At 61.2% G+C, this 22,829-nt stretch overlaps 1 protein-coding gene across 2 annotated transcripts in view; it reads left to right on the forward strand.

The window, feature by feature from the left end:
- The window catches only part of ATP2A3 (ATPase sarcoplasmic/endoplasmic reticulum Ca2+ transporting 3), a 31,929-nt gene that overhangs the window by 6,987 nt on the left and 2,113 nt on the right, over positions 1-22,829 (forward strand). For both annotated transcript variants that reach the window (XM_058283748.2, XM_071210394.1), the window contains exons 2-20: positions 4,247-4,264; positions 4,479-4,561; positions 6,051-6,155; positions 6,349-6,487; positions 6,719-6,799; positions 6,890-6,975; positions 8,329-8,793; positions 9,820-9,911; positions 10,070-10,172; positions 10,875-11,006; positions 11,295-11,420; positions 11,816-12,034; positions 12,151-12,486; positions 13,875-14,095; positions 14,959-15,161; positions 15,976-16,061; positions 19,437-19,570; positions 19,978-20,095; positions 20,491-20,608. In XM_058283748.2, the coding sequence (XP_058139731.1) occupies positions 4,247-4,264; positions 4,479-4,561; positions 6,051-6,155; positions 6,349-6,487; positions 6,719-6,799; positions 6,890-6,975; positions 8,329-8,793; positions 9,820-9,911; positions 10,070-10,172; positions 10,875-11,006; positions 11,295-11,420; positions 11,816-12,034; positions 12,151-12,486; positions 13,875-14,095; positions 14,959-15,161; positions 15,976-16,061; positions 19,437-19,570; positions 19,978-20,095; positions 20,491-20,608 (2,865 nt within the window). The remainder of the gene's footprint in view (positions 1-4,246; positions 4,265-4,478; positions 4,562-6,050; positions 6,156-6,348; positions 6,488-6,718; positions 6,800-6,889; positions 6,976-8,328; positions 8,794-9,819; positions 9,912-10,069; positions 10,173-10,874; positions 11,007-11,294; positions 11,421-11,815; positions 12,035-12,150; positions 12,487-13,874; positions 14,096-14,958; positions 15,162-15,975; positions 16,062-19,436; positions 19,571-19,977; positions 20,096-20,490; positions 20,609-22,829) is intronic.

Raw genomic sequence — 22,829 nt, forward strand, 5'->3', positions numbered from 1 at the left:
CCGTCAGCTTCTCAGCTGTGTGACCATCAACCCGTTACTCAGCCTGTCTGGGCTTCAGTTGTCCCCTCTGTGAAATGGGAATAATAATAATTGTACCCTCCTCCTTGGGCTGAGAACGCTAAGAGAATAAGACACACACACAGCTGGCAGGACATCTGACACAGCACCAGCTGCTGCTGTTATTCTGTGTGCTGCCCACTGCCCAGTACACAGTGTCTTCCCATTTGTTCGCTAGAGATAATGTAGCTAGAGCGCCTGGCAAACTGCTTGGTCCACAGGAGACGCTCAGTAAATGTGGCTTCTGTTAATAACAGTAATGATGATGGTGCTGATGCACCTTCCAGCAGCCCTTTGAGGCAGGTGTGGGTGCCCCATCTTCCAAACGAGGCTCACGGAGCTGGGCCACCCACCTGGACCCCACGGGGAGTTAGCTAGCTGCTGAGGTGGCCCTGGAAGCCTGCCTTGCGCCCTGCGCAGGGACAGGCAGGGCATCTGCTGCGGCCTCAGTGGCTGGCTGAGCCTGCCGGGGGGAGCAGGAGGTGGAGGCGGTAGAAGCCGGGTCTCGGGAGAAGGGGCCGTCAGTCAGCATCAGCGAGGTTATGCTGCAGTAACAGCCCCACTTCTCAAGGGCCTCCAACAATAGAGTTCTTTTCTCACTCACACTGCCAGTGTCGGTTCATCTGGGGCTCCTCAGTTTCTTCACTGAGTGACCCAGGGGGACAGCACAGACGCCACCTCGGAGACTGCTGCTTGGTGCATCAGAGGGAAAAAGCAGCCGGCCTGGGTGTTCCAAAACGGTGGCTGCCAGCCTCGTGCACCTAGTTAAATTTGAATTCATGAAAATTAAGTAAAATTTAAAACTTAGTTCCTTGGTCACACGAGCCCTATTCCACATGCCAAGGGCCCCATGTAGCTAGTGGCTATGGTACTGGGCAGCACAGAGACCATAGCCATCATCACAGAAATTCCAGTGCATAGCACTCTTCTAGAGTCTCACACCAGCAATCACCTGTCCACCCCAGGACTAACACAATCACTTCTTTTTGCAACCTGCTTGGGGGCCAGGAAGCGCAGTCCTACTCTCTGCCCATGGGTGGGGAGAACCAGAAATATTGGGTGCACAGCATAAAGACCACCACAGGGCAGGTGCTGGTCAGGCTGTGGGAGGCACGAGAGGGCAGAGAAGGGAGAACTTGAGGACCAGCTGGGGCAGGGGCAGGCAGGGGGCAGCTTGGTGGGGGAACCAGAGCTGGCATGTGTGGTCCAGGCCATGCTTCTCACCCCCAGGAATTACCCTTGCCTGGAATAAATGCCCAGGGCTGCATGCCCGACAGAGGGATGGGTTAGGAAGACAGCAGGAGGTATTCAGGTGAGACTCACAGATGAACTTGCTCCAGAACAGGAGTGGAGGGTTTAGGAGTCTCCTGGGTAAAGCAGGTGCGTGTCCTGAGCATGGCACTGTTCTTTGCAGAGGCTGGGGCATGGCTGAGATGACCTCCAAAGGACCCTGCTCTGTTGGAGAAGTGGTCCAGAAAGCAGTCCTGGCCCTCTCCCCACCCCCACCCCCGCCTTTCCTGTTCGCTTCAGCTAAATAGATCAGAAGGAAAACGTCTGTTTGATTTTAATCTCGACTCAGGACACTGGAGATTACATTTTCCACGGAAAATGTCAGCTGTTGCCTAAAATAGGGCTTTGGAGAAAATGCTAGAAAGTGTATTTTTAGGTTCTGTGTTTCGCTCCTGGATTCCTGCAGCCCAGTGGACTGCTTGGTACTCTCCATGGTTCAGCTGTCAGGGGCAGACCCAGGCCTTCCAAACCCAGGGGGGCTCCCGCGGGAAAATGCTTGCCAGTGCCTGGGGCGGGAGCAGGCAGGGGCTATGAGGACCTGTTCCATCTGGGTGGGGGGAGGAGGAGGAAGAGGAAAGGGAGCCAGCTGGGGTGGGCCTCCGGGAGACTGTCCTGGAGAGTGGCACGGGGCCTCGGCGGGGCAGGAGAAGGCCGCCAGGGTCCGTCCTGCAGGGCCCAGCCGCCTGCCCAGTCCCACAGCCCCACACGGCTCACCCGCTGGGTGACCTCCGTCAAGCCCCTTCTCCACCCTGAGCCTCAGTTCTGACCACTGTGAAGCGAGGCGGTGACTTCCCACCCTGCCTGCCCTGGAGGCTGCAGGGAGGGTTCAAAGGCAGCGGCTTGTGGGGTTCCAGGGGGCTTCCCGAAATGGAGGCATAAAAAGTCTGCATGGGGGGCCCTGCTGGGGGTTGGAAACCGTAGTCTTAAACGTTGTGTGGCTCTGGGACTGGCCTGGGGGGTGTCTTCACTGACCTTGCAGGAGGGGGCAAGCTGAGGCTTGACTGCCAGGGGTGGAACCGTGGGCCATTCCTCACCGCCTTTAATGCGGCTGCCAGGTGCTTGTCCAGAGGGAGCTCCATGGTGTTCAGGGGCAGGTCACACCTCGCCCAGGTGCTCTGCCCAGGTGCTCTGCCCAGGTGCTCTGCTCAGGTGCTCTGCCCAGTGGTCTGTCCAGTGCTCTGCTCAGTGCTCTGCTCAGGTGCTCTGCTCAGGTGCTCTGCCCAGGTGCTCTGCCCAGTGGTCTGCCCAGTGGTCTGCCCAGTGCTCTGGCCAAGTGCTCTGCCCAGTGCTCCCAGGTGCTCTGCCCAGTGGTCTGCCCAGTGCTCTGCTCAGGTGCTCTGCCCAGGTGCTCTGCCCAGTGGTCTGCCCAGGTGCTCTGCCCAGTGCTCTGCCCAGGTGCTATGCCCAGGTGCTCTGCCCAGTGCTCTGCCCAGGTGCTCTGCCCAGGTGCTCTGCCCAGTGGTCTGCCCAGTGGTCTGCCCAGGTGCTCTGCCCAGGTGCTCTGCCCAGTGGTCTGCCCAGTGGTCTGCCCAGTGCTCTGCTCAGGTGCTCTGCCCAGTGGTCTGCCCAGGTGCTCTCCTCAGGTGCTCTGCCCAGTGGTCTGCCCAGGTGCTCTGCCCAGGTGCTCTGCCCAGTGCTCTGCTCAGGTGCTCTGCCCAGGTGCTCTGCCCAGTGTTCTGCCCAGGTGCTCTGCCCAGTGCTCTGCCCAGGTGCTCTGCCCAGTGGTCTGCCCAGGTGCTCTGCCCAGGTGCTCTGCTCAGGTGCTCTGCCCAGTGGTCTGCCCAGGTGCTCTGCCCAGTGCTCTGCCCAGGTGCTCTGCCCAGTGTTCTGCTCAGGTGCTCTGCCCAGGTGCTCTGCCCAGTGGTCTGCTCAGGTGCTCTGCCCAGTGGTCTGCCCAGGTGCTCTGCCCAGTGCTCTGCTCAGGTGGTCTGCCCAGTGGTCTGCCCAGGTGCTCTGCCCAGGTGCTCTGCCCAGTGGTCTGCCCAGGTGCTCTGCCCAGGTGCTCTGCCCAGTGGTCTGCCCAGGTGCTCTGCCCAGTGCTCTGCCCAGGTGCTCTGCCCAGTGGTCTGCTCAGGTGCTCTGCCCAGTGGTCTGCCCAGGTGCTCTGCCCAGTGCTCTGCTCAGGTGGTCTGCCCAGTGGTCTGCCCAGGTGCTCTGCCCAGGTGCTCTGCCCAGTGGTCTGCCCAGGTGCTCTGCCCAGTGCTCTGCTCAGGTGCTCTGCCCAGTGGTCTGCCCAGGTGCTCTGCCCAGGTGCTCTGCCCAGTGGTCTGCCCAGGTGCTCTGCCCAGTGGTCTGCCCAGGTGCTCTGCCCAGGTGCTCTGCTCAGGTGCTCTGCCCAGGTGCTCTGCCCAGTGCTCTGCCCAGGTGCTCTGCCCAGTGGTCTGCTCAGGTGCTCTGCCCAGTGCTCTGCTCAGGTGGTCTGCTCAGGTGGTCTGCCCAGGTGGCCCAGGAGGAGCGAGTGTGTCTGAGGGCAGAGGCAGCTTGAGCTGGGGTTCTCAATTTGAGTTGCTGCTGAAGGGAGGGCCTTGCTGGCAGTGGGGGCGAGGGTGAACAGAAATGGGCAGTCTGAGGAAGGACAGGGGAGCTGTGAGAACTACCCACCTCAGGGTTCGCTTCTCCAGGCCTCAGTTTCCCCTATGTGATGGGGGAGGGGCTGGGCTGGAAGGGCCCTCCTGTTCTGCTCTTGTCCCAAGGTGAGCCAGGCCTCACCAGACCCTCAACCAGGGTGGGCGGGGGGGGACTGGAAGCACCTGGGCTCAAGCCGTCCGTTCTGAGGTCGTGTGACCCCAGCAACCCGCGGGCGTGCGTCCGGCCATCCTGGGCAGGCTCGGTGAGCAGGACTCCGCGTAACCCGCTGTCTCTTGTCTCCTCATGACTCCTGGCTGCCTGGATCCTGCAGAGCTCCCGACAGAGGAAGGTGAGGCCCGGGCAGGGCGGGCTGCAGGGCGGGGGCCCCATCCTTGGCCTGTCCCCCCTCCTCCCCCACCTGCGCCTCGAAGGGCCTCGGGCTCTCGCTCTTGGAACTGCAGGGGCTGGGCGCGGCCAGGGGTCTCCCAGCTTCTAAAGAGGGGGGTCAGCCGGGCCCAGGCCCCACGCAGTGCCCCAGGCCCCACGCGGTGCTCCCGTTCCAGGGAAGTCCTTGTGGGAGCTGGTGCTGGAGCAGTTCGAGGACCTCCTGGTACGCATCCTGCTGCTGGCTGCCCTGGTTTCCTTCGTAAGTAGGGCCCTGCCCGTCACAGCCCCAGGGCCTGGGAGGGCAAGCCGGCTCTGGGCGGGCCTCAGAGTCCAGGCTCGGGGGCACCCAGCTGTCCCCTCGGCTCTCTCAGCGGTCGGCACCCACCCTGCTCCCTGGGCCCTCCCCTCCCCTGCCCTGCTCAGCCCCCGGCTTCCCTCGCCTGGACTCCAGGCTCCCCTCTGGCTCCCTCCGATCCGTCTTCCACCCTGGCTGGCAGAGCCGGCTCTGGGAACACAGCACTGTCCCTCCCTGCCTCCGCCCAGGGGTTCTCATCCGCTGCACTGGTGCGTTTTAAACCAGATCCTCCTGTGTCGTGTGGGGCCGCCCTGGGCCCTGGAGGATGTTTGCAGCATCCCTGGCCTCCACCCACCAGATGCTAGTAGACCCCCGGATGTGGCCACCAAAAATGCCTCCAGATATTGCCGTATGTCCCTGGGGGACAAAACTGCCCCCAGCTGAGAACCTTTTCTGGCTCCAGCACTCCTGGAAGTCCTCGGGGTCTCCATGGTGGGCCGCCTCCTCTTGATTGCCCCTGCCCTTCGTTCTTCCCTGATTTCGCTGCCCAGACCCCACCTGACCTGGGGCCAAGGGCCGGGGTGGAGAGGTCAGGAGGGAGGCCGTGGTTGTCACTGGTGGCCCCGCAGCAGACACCCGAATGGTAACTCAGGGCCAGAGGTGGCCGCCCTGGGCGGGGAGTGGCCAGGATCCGGGTTCCGGCCCCACCCCCAGCAGGGTAGGGTGTGGGCTGGCCAGGCCCTGGGCCGGACTCTTCCCTCCTGCAGGTCTCTGCCCAGGTCAGGTTTAATCCTGGCCTCCAGCCTGGTGTGTCTCAGCGAGAACCAGACTTGCAGAACAGTCTGCATGCTTAGAACAGTCAAGCCGAAAGGGGACTTGTACCCCTTCACTGTACAGATGGGCACACAGGCCCGTGTAGGGGGAGTGACAAGTATCCACTGGAACCAAGAGGTGGCAAAGGGGCCCGCACCAGGTCCCCTGCCTCCCGGCGCTGTGGCAGGAAGGAGACGCCACTGATCAGTGCATCAGAAGCCCCTGAGCTCGCTAGAACACCGGTTGCTGTGTGCCCACCCCCAGGTTCTGACTCCGTGGTTCTGGGATGGGCCCCTAGAGCTGCAGGACCTCAGGCAGTGCCGCTGCTGCTGGCCTGGGGGCCGCGCTCGGGGAACCACAGCTCTCTGCAGGCAGCGGGGCCTCCAGCTGACAGTGCAGCGGCTGCCGCGCGTCCCAAAGGCTGGCCTGGGTGGGGCGTGCGCTGTGGCGGTCACTGCCTGCAAGGGTCGGTCGTCCTGCAGGTCAAGGCATTGTCAGAGGAGCCTTCCTCAAGCCCAGGGGTCCCCAAGGGTATCTCCTCCAAAGCAGGGGAGACGAGAGCAGATCCAGGGTGCAGAGGGAACAAGAGAGCTGGTCGCAGCCCTCCGCGTAGCCCGAATCTCCGGCTCTGATCCTGCAGGTCCTAGCCTGGTTCGAGGAGGGTGAGGAGACCACGACCGCCTTCGTCGAGCCCCTGGTCATCGTCCTGATCCTCGTGGCCAACGCGATCGTGGGCGTGTGGCAGGTGGGATGCATGGGGTGGGTGGGCTGGGGCCCTGGGGTCTCCCAGCCCCTGGGTGTGACCTCGCCCGGTGCTGGGGTCTCCCTGCAGGTCCTTCTGCTGCCAGCTCCATCCCACGCCCTGAGGTTGTCACTCCGAGGGGGTGGCCGTCCGGGGGCAGCAGGGACAGACCGCCTGCCCGCCTCGTGTTCTGCAGGAGCGCAATGCCGAGAGCGCCATCGAGGCCCTGAAGGAGTACGAGCCCGAGATGGGCAAGGTGATCCGCTCGGACCGCAAGGGCGTGCAGAGGATCCGCGCCCGGGACATCGTCCCCGGAGACGTCGTGGAAGTGGCGGGTATGCTAGGACCCTCTCGCGTGATACTGGCGACCCCCGGCCCTCTCCGCGCCTCTGTCCTGGCTGGGTACTCAGAGTGGGTGATGGCCCCATCCCTCCAAAGCTCCTCAGCCAGAAGGGCGGGGGGCCGCCTAAGGGTCCCGAGCCCTAGCCTGGGTTCCCGGGAGCCTCCTGGTTTTTCTGGGGGCCGGTGCCCAAAAGCCACCTCAGCCAGGCCATTCCCCTGCACAGTGGGAGACAAAGTGCCTGCCGACCTCCGCCTCGTCGAGATCAAGTCCACCACGCTGAGAGTGGACCAGTCCATCTTGACGGGTGAGGCCCCCGAGGCCTGGGCCAAATGGGGGCCGGGCTGGGGCGGGGGTGTCGCCACGGGGTGGTTCTCACTTCCGGTTCCATGAGCAGGTGAATCTGTGTCCGTGACTAAGCACACCGATGCCATCCCAGATCCTAGAGCCGTGAATCAGGACAAGAAAAACATGCTGTTTTCTGTAAGTCCCTGGGAGGCTGCAGGCTGTCCTGTGCTAGGCAATAACAAGAAAACTAGTAATACTAAGATGAGTTGATCAGAGGCCTGCAGTAAGGAATGCGTCAGTCATGGGCAATTCATGCACGTTAATAAACAGTAGTTTGTGATTTCTGGGGGCTGCCAGGCACTGTCCCAGACCCTTTACCTGTATTAGCCTAATTAATCCTCACAACACACCTCAGGGATAGGTCCTCTGGTTTTCCATCTTTCCCCACAAGGACACTAGCACAGAGAAGCTACGTTTCCCAAGGTCACACAGCCGGTGAGTGGCAGGGCTGGGAGATGAGCTCAGTCATTCTGGCTCTAGAACCTTCCTCTCACCTGGGCGGCTAGCCTGCCTTCATCTGGAGAGGGCAGCGCCCACCTCTAATCACTCAACAGAAAATTCTCTGGAGGGCAAGAAGGTGGCAGAAGTGGTGGGGAGTGATGAGAAGAGTCCATTTCTCAGATGGGAAAACTAAGACCAAGGCAAGATGTCAGGTGCCCCTGGCTCGTCTTGGGGAGAATGGTGGGTTGAGCTGGGGTGGGAAGGGTCTGCCGCTTGGCCTCACTGCAGCTGAGCACAGAGTGTTTCGGGCCCCTGCGACCACTCAAAGGGTCCAGCCAGCCGGGCAGTGGCCCAGGACGCCGAGTTATCAGTCGACCTCCCTTGAAGCGAGCAGAACGGGCACAGTGACTCCACACAGGACCCCTCTGGAGGGCTCAGCGTACCTCGTGGCATGGAAGCCGCTTGAGGGTAGAGCCGTGTTCGGGTGTCAGCCACTGTCACTCAAGCCTTCTAAGTCTTCTAAGGAGGATGGGCTGGCTCGCTGCAGGCCTGTCCTTAGTTGGGAAACCTACAAATGGGGGCCAGAGCTGCTTCACTGGGGCAGAGAAGAGGCTGAGGCTGCCACCAGCACCTGCCTTCTCTCCATCCTGGACACTGCGGGACACTGCAGCCGTGTGAAGGGACACCGAGTCACTAGGACCTCGGGTGGACCATTTTACAGCGGGGGACACTGAGGCTCAAAGCTGGCCATTCCTGACACCGGGACTTGAGGATTTTACTAGGACCTTGGGAATGGAGGGCCTTAGGCTCAAATTTCCTAGATTCTTCCGTCAATATTTATGGATGGTTTACCAGGGATCATAGCTAGCCGCAGGCTCCCGTGTGGCCATATCTGCTGTTGATAGGTTGGTGCCCACGCCACGCTGTTGGTCATATTGTCGAGTTCGGCCCTGGTGCCTCCGCTGTGCCAGGCACCGAGCCATGGAAGATGGGGGCTCCTGGGCCTGGCCAGGGGGTAGCAGCTCTTCCCTCGCCCCTCCCCGCCAGGGCACCAACATCGCGTCGGGCAAGGCAGTGGGTGTGGCCGTGGCCACCGGCCTGCACACAGAGCTGGGCAAGATCCGGAGCCAGATGGTGGCCGTTGAGCCGGAGCGGACGCCACTGCAGCGCAAGCTGGACGAGTTCGGGCGGCAGCTGTCCCGCACCATCTCCCTGATCTGCGTGGCCGTGTGGGTCATCAACATCGGCCACTTCGCAGACCCGGTCCACGGCGGCTCCTGGCTCCGTGGCGCTGTCTACTACTTCAAGATCGCCGTGGCCCTGGCCGTGGCCGCCATCCCCGAGGGCCTCCCAGCTGTCATCACGACATGCCTGGCGCTGGGCACGCGGCGCATGGCGCGCAAGAACGCCATCGTGCGCAGCCTGCCCTCCGTGGAGACCCTGGGCTGCACCTCTGTCATCTGCTCCGACAAGACGGGCACCCTCACCACCAATCAGATGTCTGTCTGCCGGGTGAGTGGCCGCGGCCAGCCTGGGGCCCCGGTGGGTGTTGCTGTGTGACGCTGGCCAAGATGGGCTCCCTCTCTGGGCCTTTCCTTGACTCCCTTTCTGCTGGGGCTGGAGGAGAGGACCTGTGGGCTGAACTGTGGTGGGGAGCAGATCCAGGTTTTCGTGGAGTCAGAGCAGACACTGGGCAGGCTGCCATAGACAAAGCCTGACTGGACACATGTCCCTGGGGGGCCCCGTGCAGGTCGCTGCCAATCTGTGAGCCTCAGTTTCCTCATCTGAAGCTTGGGTGTGCGAGCCCTGCCAGGTACACACAGAGGACACAGGAGAGGGTCAAGGATAGCCTCGGCGTCTGAGCCCTGCTGGGGCCTGGCCTGGGTTCTGTCCTTCACCACCGTGACTCTGTGCAGCCAACACCTGCCACCAGGTGTGCCGGCCAGTGATCTGGGAAAGGCCAAGGCAGGAATTACTCGCCCCCTGGTGCTCGATGCCACATCCTGGGCCTGCTGCCCACACACTCTGGGGATTCTGGCCGAGACTCCAGCGGGCCTGTGGGGCAGAGGGCGCCTCTGGGCCCAGTAGAGGGGTGGGCGGGGTGATGGGGAAGGTTGTGCGTCTCCCACTCCTGCCAGGGGCCAGGGGCCAGGTTCCCCCATCCCCCCTCAGCCATCCCTGCTCCCACAACCCCCCTGACGGGGCCTCAGGGCCTGGGTCTGCATTCCGAGACCTTACGGTGGCGTAGACGCCCGTCAGGCCGCTGCAGGGGCGGGGGCGCCGGCAAGCTCTACCACCACCCCCGACGTGACCCAGAGCTCTGCTAAAATCCCTGGTGGGACTTGAACAGGTGGGCAAGAGCGTAAGGAGGTTGTCGGGGCCTTACGGGCCGGATGCTGGGCTGAGAGGCTTGGCAGTCTTGAGGCTGTCCTCAGGAGCAGGGCTCTTAGAAGTACTCTCGCCCGGCGCCTCCGTGAGGGTGGGCGTGGGGGCGGGTGCTGGCTGCCCTGCGCCCTGAGCACCGCCTTTCCTTGCCAGATGTTCGTGGTAGGCCAGGCCGGGGCGGCCGGCTCCTGCAGCTTCCTTGAGTTCACGGTCTCCGGCACCACCTACGCCCCTGAAGGCCAAGTGTGAGTGCTGGCCAGGCGGGGGCGTGGGCGGGGCCCCTGGGGTGGGGCCTCTGGGGGCGGGGCCTCCGGGGGCGGGGCCTCCCAGGGTGGGTCTCCTGGGGGCAGTACCCCCTGGGGGCGTAGCCAAGGCCCTAGCCCTGACGGCCAGGGCCCCGTAGGCGGCAGGGGGAGCGGCTCGTGCGATGTGGGCAGTTCGACGGGCTGGTGGAGCTGGCGACCATCTGTGCGCTGTGCAACGACTCGGCGCTGGACTACAACGAGGTGGGCCCGGGACCAGCGCTGCCCCTGGCACCTCGGTTCTCCCAGGGGCGGTGGGGGCCGGGCCCCGTTGCGGTCCCACTTCCTCTTGCTCAGGCTGGCACTGGGGTCCTGCCTGGCGGTGCCCAGGCTGTGGGGGACTGAAGGGCCAGGGATGCCTGGGAAAGAGGTTTGCCAGATTGGGGTGCAGGACCAGGGAGCACTCAAGGCAGAAGACCAAACCCAAAAAAGGCCCACAGGCCGTGGAGCGGGAGGAGATTTAAGCACTGAGCACCGGGGTGAATGGAGCAGGCAGGAGGGTGTGAGGCCCCCAGGGAACCTCAGGTGGCCCAAGGCACTCCAGGGGCAGGGTCCCGCAGGCAGCTGTTGGACAAGGGGGCTTGGAGCTTGAGAGGCAAGGCTGGGTCTAAGAATGTGAAAAGTGGTGGAAGCGGAGGCACGTGAGGCTCCAGAGAGAGGCTGTGGGAGGGGAAAAGTGAGCAGAGAGGAGGGGCTGAGGAGGGAGGGGGCTTGGTCATCGACCCCAGGGCAGAGGAGAGGGTCGCTGCCCAGAACCCGGGTCAGCTGGGCTGGCAAGCACCCCCAGGCCGCGGAGCACAGAGGAGACGCGTGAGTCTGGGGAAGGTAGCTCCAGGGGCTGGGGGTGAGCGCGACGCGAGTCTGGAGAGCCTGCTGCCCCTCACTCTGCACCCTGCGCCCCGCCAGGCCAAGGGCGTGTATGAGAAGGTGGGTGAGGCCACGGAGACGGCTCTGACTTGCCTGGTGGAGAAGATGAACGTGTTCGACACCGACCTGCGGGCCCTGTCCCGGGTGGAGCGAGCCGGTGCCTGCAACGCGGTGAGTGGGGCGGGAGGGACGGGGGGCTCCGGCCACATGACCGGGGCATCTGGAGAAGGGAGAGAGGGGAACTACATCTTGGGAAAAGAGGGGACAGGCTCCGGCTGGGCCAGGGCTTAGAGGAGGGAAGGACCCAGCACGAAGCTGGAGAGGGAGGTGGAGGCCTTGAATGCCGGGGCCAGGGCCACGTGGACGTCCTGTCTAGTTCACAGAGGCTCTTCTGTGCGCGGGGCAGCTGGCAGGAGGAGCCGGCGCACCTCCACGCTCTGACCTTCCTGGGCCCCTCAGGTCATCCGGCAGCTCATGCGGAAAGAGTTCACTCTGGAGTTCTCCCGGGACCGGAAGTCCATGTCCGTGTACTGCACGCCCACCCGCCCCTCCCCGGCGGTCCAGGGCAGCAAGATGTTCGTGAAGGTGGGGGCCTGCCTGGCTGGCCTGGGGCCCCTGCAGACCCAGGGTCCTTGGGGGGACCTGGCGGCCACTCCTCGGAAGCTCTAGAAACTGCAGCTGTGGGAGGGTAAGGGGGGTGTGAGACGAAGAGTCCAGAACGAGGGTGGTCAGCCTGCCACGGGGTCCTAGGTGAGACCCCGAGGCTGCAAGGAGCCTGGCACCCCAAGACCACTCAGTCTTGCTCTGGGGTTTCTCAGAGTGGATTCTGGTCCATGCCTTGCTGTGTGTACCCTTGGGGGACCGTTCCCCCTCGTCTGGGCAGGATGGAGGGGTCAGAGGAGTGGGACAGGAGGGGTGTCACGATCCATGAGGTTACCTTCCCGTCTTGCCCCTACTTTCCCCCGCTCCCCCCTCTGCAGGGGGCTCCCGAGAGTGTGATCGAGCGCTGCAGCTCAGTCCGCGTGGGGAGCCACACGGTACCCCTGAACGCCATCTCCAGGGAGCAGATCCTGGCAAAGATCCGGGACTGGGGGTCAGGTTTGGACACGCTGCGCTGCCTCGCTCTGGCCACCCGCGACACGCCCCCGAGGAAGGAGGACATGCAGCTGGACGACTGCAGCAAGTTCGTGCAGTACGAGGTGGGTGCTGGGGCACAGTCCCAGGGCCGGGAGCCACGCGTCTCCCTGCAGCGGCTGGGCGGACAGCGGGCCAAGATTTGACCCAGGCCCACCTTGCGTCTGTCCTCGCCCTGCAGATGGACCTGACCTTTGTGGGCTGCGTGGGCATGCTGGACCCGCCGCGGCCTGAGGTGGCCGCTTGTATTGCCCGCTGCCGCCAGGCGGGCATCCGCGTGGTTATGATCACAGGGGACAACAAGGGCACAGCCGTGGCCATCTGCCGCCGGCTTGGCATCTTCAAGGACGCAGAGGACGTGGTGGGCAAGGCCTACACAGGCCGCGAATTCGATGACCTCAGTCCCGAGCAGCAGCGCCAGGCCTGCCAGACGGCCCGCTGCTTCGCCCGCGTGGAGCCCGCACACAAGTCCCGCATTGTGGAGAACCTGCAGTCCTTTAACGAGATCACCGCCATGGTGAGTGCTCAAGACCGGAGTTGGGGGTGCGGAGGTGGAGGGGAGTGGAGGCACGCTTGCCACAAGGCTTGGAGCGGAGCGAGCAGCCCGTGCAGCCTCTTCTGCTTCATTCCTGTTTTTCCCAGCATTTCATTACAAAAATGTTTAAACTCAGAAAAACTGAAAGAATTTTACAATAAACACTGTATATCTACCATCTCGATTCTGTAGTTAATACTTTGCTGTATTTGCTTTATCAGAGTCAGTTGCAAACCTGAGTACAGTTTATCTTTGTATACTCCAGAATGCATATCATCAGCTAGAGATCAGTATTTGATTGTGGTTCTTTTCCTTTCCTTTATGAGATAAAATTTACATACGATGAACTACAGAAATCTTAAACATACCATCTGATGAGTTTTGATAAATATACGTATTGGATGAATATTTCATTTGGACCGAGTTTTTGTCTTGTCTCATTCTTGACCCTGATCTGTTCTTCAACACTGATCTGGTTCTTGACCTTGACCCCCTCCGACTTGGCCCTGACCTCCAAGCTAACCCAGTCCTTAACCTTGACTTAACCCTGACCTGTGGCCTAGCCTGGACCTGTGGACTGAGTTGGCCAACCTTGGCCTTGACTACAGCATCTACCTCGTCCTTGACCTTAATCTTGACCGGATCTCAACTTTGTCCCTGACCTCAATTTCATAGTCTAGCCTGTCCGCAATCTTGATTTCTCCCTACCCTCACCATTGACCCAACTTCATCCCCATCCCTAGCCCATCCCTAGGCTGAACTTAGACTTGATCTTCTCCCTGAATTTGTCTTTGTCCCCAGCCCATTTCTTTTTCTTTTTTAAACAAATGAGATTTTTATTTATTTCTCCCCGCTCCCTCCACTGTCTGCTCTCTGTGTCCGTTCACTGTGTATTCTTCTGTGTCTGCTGTATTCTCATTTGGTGGCTCTGGGAACCGATCCTGGGAACTTCCAGAGTGGAAGAGGGGCGATCACTCTCTTGGGCCACCTCAGCTCCCCGGTTTTGCTAAGTCTCTTACCGTCTGTCCTCTGTGTCTCTTTCTGTTGTGTCATCTTCCTGCGCCAGCTGTCTGTATTGGCCAGCACTCATGTGCGGGGTGTGGCACTCTGCTTGGGCCAGCTTGCCGCACAGTCCAGCTCGCCTTCACCAGGAGGCCCTGGGTATCGAACCCTGGACCTTCTATGTGGTAGGTGGGAGCCCAATTACTTGGGCCACATCTGCTTCCCTCCCAGCCCATTTCTGAGCTCATCCTTGACCTTACGTCCGTTCTGTCCAGCAGTCTGCTTCCTTGGGGCAGGCTGAGTTGAGGGGAGATGAGGAGGTGAGAGGGAAGCTTCTCAGGTATGGCCCTCCCCACCCTGGCCCACAGACAGGCGACGGGGTGAATGATGCACCGGCCCTGAAGAAAGCGGAGATCGGCATTGCCATGGGCTCAGGCACAGCTGTGGCCAAGTCGGCGGCAGAGATGGTGCTGTCAGACGACAACTTTGCCTCCATCGTGGCTGCGGTGGAGGAGGGCCGGGCCATCTACAGCAACATGAAGCAATTCATCCGCTACCTCATCTCCTCCAATGTCGGCGAGGTCGTCTGGTGAGGCCCCACATTCCCTCCACCCACCCCCCCGGACCAGCTTCTGTGTCCCTGAAATGGGGGTGTTATTCCTGGGGGGGGGGGACAAGTGATGAGGGGGGGGAGGGACACCCCGATATCCTTCGAAGGCCCAGGTGACCTGTGGATCATGGTGTACCCCAACTTCCAAAGATGTGCCTGAAAAATCCCGTCATCCCTCCAGGCAAAACATCTTCCCATTTTCAGAGTCACAAGGCAGGAGAACTAGCCCCACCTTTGGGTAGTAATGTGTGTGTACGCATATGGATCCAAGTGTATAGGTGTGTGCATGTGGTTGCGTGTGTCTGAGTGAGAGGTGTGTGTGCATGTGTTTATGTGCACACATGCTTTTGTGCCTCTCTTGGCATGCACACCCACAGAAACATTTGTGGATTTGTGCCAGCGTGTAACTGTGAGAGATGCCCGTGAGAAAAGGGAGCTCACGGCTTCCTGTGCGTGTGTGACTTCTGCACCTCCGTGTGTTGGTGCAAGCGTGTAGGGTGTTTTTTTTATTAACGGGGTTGTGTGGCATGTACTAGGTTTCTGCATGTGCCAGTGAACAAATGCATGTGTACTAAGGTGTGCAATGTTTGTGCATGTGTGTGCTAGGCAGACATGTCTAGGGCTCCAGAGCTGGCACTGGGGAGGGAGGCTTGGCCCAATGTAAGCAGCGATGTGTACACACACCTCTCCCTCCTGCACACACGTCAGAACTAGCAGAGAGAGGAGGGGCTCCTGCAGGACAGGAGGTGAGCTCCCCGGCCCAGGGTGTGAGCAGGGGCTGGGCCCTCTGTTTGGGGGAGGCCCAGTCTGCTGGGGGCTAGAGCCCATGACTCTGGTTCTAGCATCTTCCTCACGGCAATTCTGGGCCTGCCCGAAGCCCTGATCCCCGTGCAGCTGCTCTGGGTGAACCTGGTGACAGATGGCCTGCCTGCCACAGCCCTGGGCTTCAACCCACCAGACCTGGACATCATGGAGAAGCGGCCCCGGAACCCCCGCGAGGCTCTCATCAGCGGCTGGCTCTTCTTCCGCTATCTGGCTATTGGAGGTGAGAATGGGTTCCAGGAACTTCCTGAGCTCCTTAAGGTATCAGTCAGGCTTGCAAAGCACAGACAGTGTGACTCATTCTGGGCTCAAGTAACTGAAAAGCTGAGGGGCGTGCCTCAGGCATGGCTGGAGCCCGGCCTTAGGCAGCATCACAGATGAGCCTCAGCGCCCTTTCCCAGGCAGATGCCTTTCAGGGTGGCAGGATGGCTGCTGCAGCTCCAGCCCTCATGTTTCACCCCTTAGAGCCCCAAATTCAGCTGAAGAGAGAGCTGTTTATCAAACTACTTCCTCAGTAGTATGGTAAAAGTCTCCAGCCTATTCTCATTGGCCCAAATGGGGTCACTCACTTATCTCCTAAGCAATCACTGTGGCCGGGGGTGTGGTAAATCCTGACTGCTTGGAAGCAGATGTGACTCAAGCAGTTGATTACCTCCTTCCCACATGGGAGATCCTGGGTTCTGTCCCCAGATTCGGTTCCTGGTGCCTCCTAAAAACAAAAGCAAACAACAAGCAAACAAATGAAAAAACCAACTCAGGGGAGCTGATGTGACTCAGTGGTTGAGCGCCAGCTTCCTGCATACGAGGTCCCAGGTTCACTCCCCAGCCCCTGGTACCTCAAAAAAACATAAACAAAACCATCCCAACTGCCAACCGGGGTCACCCCCAGTACTGAGGGGGGTGCATGCAAACCACCTGGCTTGGAGGGGGTGAGGGCGGTTCCCTGAGGGAAATTCAGGGAATTGTGAGGAAGGGGGAATGGATGCCCGAAGGCCACAGCAGTCCACTACAGCTGCCCCCCCCTCCCCTCTCTGCAGTGTACGTAGGCCTGGCCACGGTGGCTGCTGCCACCTGGTGGTTCCTGTATGACGCCGAGGGACCTCAAGTCACCTTCTACCAGCTGGTGAGCAAGTGGCGGCCAGGGACATCTGCAGTAGAACCCTCAGCCTGAGTTGTTGATCAGGGGAGGGGGATCCAGAGCTCCATGGCTTATGGGCCAGTGGCTCTCCCTCCCCACTCCCCAACCCCAAACACCCCCCACCTAAGGAGTCAAGCTGAGAAGCTACTGGAAACCAAGCTGCCAGCATAGCGCCCTGAGCCAGCAAGAGGCTCTCCCTCCTCAGTCTGTTAGGGACCTCGGACGTAACTACCCAGAAGTGTTTTCCCTTTATCAGTGGCGTGAGCCCCTGCGTGGCGAAACTTAAGGCAGAGGGTCAAAGTGAGGAGACTGGGAGGAAGGGGGTCTGCCTGGCTCTCAGGGTGGCGCCCACTCACCTCCTGAGGTTGCCCGGCTCGGCCTGGGTGAGGTTTCCACAGTGGCTGGCAGGTGCCCGCCCTGGGGCTGGCTTAGCTCAACAGCTCTGGAAGCAAACAAGGAGACCCTCCAGCTGCCGGCTGTCGGCCCTTCCCTCTCTCTGAGCAGCCAGTTCATCCTCTTTGCTTGAAAGAGCTTTTGTGGAGATCCAGCAAAGCCAATTGCTGGGTTTCTCCTTTACAACAGAGAGCTGCAGAATGTTCTTCCTGTGGGCCTTCACTGCCTTCTTGTAGGTAGAAGAGCTCAAGAAATCCTGATTCCTCGCCCCATTCCTGGGAGTGCCTGGGCCACTTGCTGGCCGTGTTTGAGCTGGGGTGGCCATCGCTGGCATCACCCCTGGGGAGGCCTTGTGATTTCAGGGGTTCTCATAGCATGCAGCATTCCCATCTAGCAGAAGCTGCCCTCCAGCTCGTGGGGCTTCCCTTTTGGCAGCAGTGTAGGACACGGATGGGCCCCAGGAGGCTCCCGGAGGCTCGCACCCTTCCCAACTCACGGCACAATGCTCAGGGCAGCATCGGACACCTGTGCCCATTTGGCTCCTGTGGGAAGAGCAAGCTGGGGGCAAGGGGATATGCTACCACCCCACTGCTGCCTTCTCCAGGCCTGTTTCCATCCTCTATACTAAGGATCTCAAGTCCCTGGGAACCCCTAGACTTCCCTTCTGAGCCCCAGCCCCACACATCTCACTGGATACCTCCTCTGGGATGTCCCACAGGCCCTTTGCACTCACGAGACCAAAACCAAATCCACCGCCTTTCCCCTAAGACTATCCATCTCCCCTCCGCCCCCCCAGTAGACCCATTGTTCACCTGGTCACCCAAGTCAGACACCTGGGAGTCAGGCCAGACACCCCCACCCCCATCACCCATCAGTCTCTGGACCCCTTGGTGCCGTCAGCATTCCTCAAGCCATTCCATTTTTCATTTATCCCTTTGGTCAACAGATGCATATTAAGCACCAACTGTATGCCAGGCTTAAGTGTGAGGGATATGGCAGTGACCGAGCAGGGCTTACAGTCTGGAGGGGGAGAGAGCCATGCATGTGCACATGGACAGTCACGTTTCAGGGCAGGAGCTGCTTGGGTGGGGAAAAAGCAGGCGTCTGATACTTGAGGACATCAGTGGTTTGACCTGAGGAAGAACTGTCAGCTTGAGGAGTTGACAGGATTTCAGGTGAGGGTCTGGAGCCCCACGGCTCCTGGAGAAAGCTGCCAGGAGGCAGCAGAGCAGTTAAGAACAAGGGGCATGGAGGCTGGGGCCAGGCTGCCCGGCTTCACGCCCTGGTTCCACCGCATTCTAGCTGTGTGGCTTTGAAACAGCTACTTAACTTCTCTGGACTTCGGTTTCCTCATCTGTAAAATGGTGACAGTAGTCCCTCTCTCAGGGTTCTTGAAAGGATTAACTGAGGTGCTGCTTGTCAAGGAAGAGCTAGATAAGTGATAATGAAGCTAATCAACCCAAAGGGAGGGCACCTTGCAGGTAGAGTGATCAGGAACTAGCCAGGCAGACCTAGGGAAGGAAGAGGCAGGGCAGTGGCCTCTCAGCAGACATGGGCCCCCGCTGGACTTGTGAGACGGTCGGTCCAGCCCTCGGCACCTTCTAACAAACGATCGGGGAGGGGGACAGCGCGTGCATGGCAGGTGCTCCCTGGTCAAACACGGAAGCTGTGAGGGGAGCAGGGTGCTTACGGCAAGAGCTACAGCTCTCCCGGAACACTGTGACGCGTTTCTGTCCGCGTGTTTGTCCCTGATCTCACTCTCTTCTCTGAGTACGTGCATGAGGGTCTAAGTGTGCGTGTGCCCGAGAGGGTGTCTGTGTTCCGTGTGTGCTTTAGCGTGTGGGATCTAAGTGGTGGCACAACCGGCAGGAGGCTCAGACCTCCAGGCAGTTCCTGCTCTCAGAGCAGCACCAAATTAAAACACAGGTGCTCGCCCCAGATCCTGGAGCAGGTCACACTGCTGATTAAAATGAGGTAAGAGTCTCGATGTCTTTGTTAAAATAGGACATCCAGCCAAACCACGGTCCGTTACTATTTTTCACCCTTTGTGAGAGAGCAAAGTGCCAGCCCTTTCGGACTTGGCAGAGCCGGCTGAGGTGCATTTGAGACAACAGATGTATTTACTGGGCAGCGAGTGAGACAGCCAGGCATTTTACAGATTTCCCCTGGAGGGTTATTTTCACAGCCTGCGGCACCAATTCCCTAGCCCTTAGTTTAAAAGATCTGGACGTTCAGATTAGATTCTCAGGTATGGACTTACGTCATTGGAGAACCGAACTGGTTAACGGTTCCCATGATAGTAATAGGTCAAAAGGGAAGTCCGGCATGCGTCCTCCATCCAGCGTCTTATCCAGCAGGTTCCGTGAGTGAGGTTTATAAACAGAAAGGAAACTGCCCTGGGGACACCTCCTTTAAGCTCTGAGTGCTTCTTGTTAATTAGGAGGCCCTGTGTTAAGGCTTCTCGCAGGCAAAGCATCTGTCCACAGTATAAGCCAAGAGCAGATAGTTTAGAGCCTGCGTTTAGTGGCAGAAATGGAGGAAGGTGTGAATGGACTCTTACTTAATAACCCTGAATGAGGCCTCTGTAGTCTTACTCTTGTACATTTCCAAAGCTGACCGCTGTCCAAGCACAATTTTTTTTGCTTGATTTCCCCATGCATTTGCTTCTCCAGTGGTCTCAGTCTCCCACGCCTGCACCCCTGAGACCCAGGGCTCCCCGTGCACCCTTGGGGTAAAGCCCAGGCCCGGGGCCCCCAGTCGTCCTCCCCGGCTGCTCTCGCTCGGCCTCACCACACCCCTGCCCCAGACGGCTCCACCCTCTCCACTGACCCGCCTCCTGGGTGAACACCCCTGCCTGCCCACCCCCCCCCCCCCGTCATGATGAGTCCCCGGGTGGGGGGCTGGGGGCAGGCCCCCCCTTGACCGCTGCTCTCCCCAACCCCGCCCACCACACCACGGTGCCCTCAGAGGAACTTCCTGAAGTGCTCCCAGGAAAACCCGCTCTTTGCCGGCGTTGACTGCGAGGTCTTCGAGTCTCGTTTCCCCACGACCATGGCCTTGTCCGTGCTGGTGACCATTGAGATGTGCAACGCCCTCAACAGGTGGGCTGGGCGGGGCCCGGGCCAGGGGGTGCAGGGGTGGGATGGGAGGTTGCAGAGCGGGGTCTGGGGAGCAGAGAGGCCCAGGATTGGGGCTGAGGGGCAGGGGGACCCAGAAGGGAGAATCTGTGGGAGCCACAGCTGGGATCCAGGGGGCAAAGGGCCCCAAAACTGAAGCAATAGGGATGCCCAGTTGTGTCTGAGGGACAAAGAGGCCAAGCCCAGGGCACCCCCTGGAGGGTGGAGCAGGCAGCCAGCTGGCACCCCCGCCCCAGAAGCTCTCCCCAGCACTTCACCCCGGTTAGAGAAGTGCTGGGGCTCAGGCTACCCCTGCTTCTCCACATGGGGGGGTGCCCACAGCAGGGTCCCCAGCATCCTGGCCCGAGGTGAGCACCCTGTGCCCTTGGCAGCGTCTCCGAGAACCAGTCTCTGCTGCGGATGCCGCCCTGGCTGAACCCCTGGCTGCTGGCGGCCGTGGCCATGTCCATGGCCCTGCACTTCCTCATCCTGCTTGTGCCGCCCTTGCCCGTGAGTCGCCCCCCTTCTCTGGCTCCGGGCCCTGTCCCAGTCCTCTTCTGACATTCCTGGTCTGGGCCACCTGGAGGGCAGGGACGGGCAGCTCTGAGAGGCTTGGCGAGTATGGCCTGGTGTGGCCCATCTTGGGGAGCCCTCACACTTGGGGGGCAGGAGGGGAGCCGCCCTGCTGCAGGGGAGCTCCGTGGTCCGGGGTGGGAGGAAGGACGTGGCTCTTTTCCAGTGCAGAATCCCTCCCACTTCCCAGCAGGCTTGGGTGGGATCTGGCGCTAGGAGAGCAAGGGGTGTCTTAGACACAGCCCCTTGTCACCCACGTGCATGAAGCGGGCAGGGCGCTCGCGAGGGGGGCACTGGGACAGCCCTTCCTTTAACCAAAGCTCCCCTCCCAGCTCATTTTCCAGGTGACCCCGCTGAGCGGGCGGCAGTGGGTGGTGGTGCTGCAGATTTCACTACCCGTCATCCTGCTTGATGAGGCCTTCAAGTACCTGTCGCGAAACCACACGGACGGTGAGTGGGGGGCCTAGACCCCTGCCCTGCTGGCCGCCTCCTCCAGTCCACTTCCCTGCCTGCCTGCCTCTGCCCCCAAACTTGCCACGGACGCCGAGGCACAAGCAGCCTTGGGCCGGCCGCAGCCTCGCTTGGGCCTTGGCCCACGGGGACTTGCGCTGCAGGGCTGGGGCCGTGGGGCGCAGCGGGGCATCGGGAGCGCTGCCGAGGGCCACGCCGCCGCGCTGTCCTCCCTCGCCACCACCCCCCGCACGGCTGGGACCGTGGCTCCCTCCCTCTGGGTCTGTGGCCTCCGGCTCCTCTGAACCCAGCCTGTCTTTGTCAGGCATCCTCAGGACAGTCTGCCAGGCGTGGAGCGGGCAGCGTGGACCGCCTCCGGCACCCCAGACCACACTGCCTCGGCCTCTTGGGCGTCGCCTTGTGGGTGGGTGGGGTCTCGGGGGTGAGCTTGCAGTTCTGGGTCTGCCTTAACCCAAGAGTGGAGGACCGAATGGCAGAGCGGGGAGCAGCGTGTAGAGTGGGCCCGACCTGGGCCCACCCACCCCCTGCGCCAGGGGCACAGAATGGGCCGTTCCCAAGGGATGCGGCTCGTCCTCACTGTCGGAGCTGCTCCGCGCGGGGAGGCAGGGGCCAGCTCCCCATTCCTGGGACTTAGAGCCAGGGCAATGGCCATGTGCAGAGTGCTGGGGTGCAGCGATGGCAGAGGCCTGTCCTGGGGCAGCTAGGTCCTTGGGGGCCACCTCTGGCCGGAATGCGTCCTGGCCCCAGGGAGATGACTATAAATCCCATGCCTCTCATTCCACAGGGCCCAAGCAATCAATCAGCCCCCATCTCCCATGCTAGCAACCCCCGCCCTTCCCCCCGTGCTGCAAATATTTTGTTTTTTAAAAAAGACCAAGACAAGTTGGCCTCCTTTCTAGAAAAACTGGCCAGACACACGGGGTGCTCACCCAAAGCAAGGCCTGCTGGAGTGGATGAGGGGGTGGGGGAGGCCATTCCCCGCCCCCCACACTCCCTGGACATCCCCAGGGGAGGGGGCCTGAAACTGCAGAGCACAGGGAAGTCCTCCAGGAAAGCCTCTGCTCAGTCCTGACCACACCAACTCACCTGCGAAGCCAGGCTTCCTGGGGGACATTGGCATCTCCGTCCATTTCCTTGTCTTCTCGAGAACCTTTCTTAGTGGCCACAACAGCTAAAGGGTTCATCAAATTTTCTTGGGAAAGCATAGAAGTTGGGAACCATTGCCCGTGGCTACTGTCTGCGAGCCTCTCGGCCCCCATGTTCCGTGCTGCCTGCTGGATGGCAGAGGGAGAGGGCCTCAAGTAGGATGGGGACAGGCTAGCAGGGCGGCGGGGGAGCAGCCGTTCCCGCCCCAGATGGGCCGTCAGGGTGGTTTCTACAAGAGGTGGGATTTGAGTGAAGGTTGGCAGGGCAGGGTTGAACCTGGGCAGGAGGGACCGGCTAGCAATGCCTGGCGTGTAGAATGGGCAGGAGTCCAGGGTGCAAGGTTCTTACAGAGTGATGGGGCCCGGGAGGCGGCAAGGGCCTCACCTGCCAAGGTGAGTTCCCTGGAGGTCTTTGGGGCCACGGGGAGCCGTGGAAGGGCTGCAGGACAGGAAGGGGCCCAACAAGAGGCCGGGAGTTGTGGGGGGGTGTTGAGCCGGTGCAGGGAGCACGCTCTGAGTCCCGGCCCCGGGTGGACTGGTCCCAGGCAATGTCTCCACCTCCACTATTGACCTGTGACCTTGACCATGGCCCTGGTCAGGTTCAGCTCGCAGTGGTGTTGCCCCGCTGTCAGGAGAGGCTAGGGCCTGTGGCCACCTCGGGGAGGGGGAGCGGAGGGGCCCCGGCGAGCATGCTTGCTGCAAGCCCAGACGGCTGTGCCCCAAGTGGCTGCTGTCCCCTGGGCCTTTGAAAGCCGGACAGGGCGGGGGCTGAGACCGAGGACCCTGTAACGTTCCCAAGCTGGACAGGCGGCCTTTTAGGGAAGTCTGGCCGAGGCCTGACACTTGCATCTTCCCTGTGATTTACGAGGGATGCGTCTTTGGGAAAACCGTGGCTGCCGGGCCAGCCCCAGTGGGGTGACAGGTCCTCTTGTCCACCCCCTGGCTCTGCCCAGGTGTGGCTGAGCGGCTGTCGGGGAGGCCTGGGGGAGGAGGAGGGGTGGACAGGCTAAGTGGAGACAGTGGGGAGGTGCAGGCAGGCCTGGCTTTATGCAGGG

This window comes from Dasypus novemcinctus, chromosome 21, assembly GCF_030445035.2.
Source record: "Dasypus novemcinctus isolate mDasNov1 chromosome 21, mDasNov1.1.hap2, whole genome shotgun sequence".
Classification (NCBI taxonomy): Eukaryota; Metazoa; Chordata; class Mammalia; order Cingulata; family Dasypodidae; genus Dasypus; species Dasypus novemcinctus.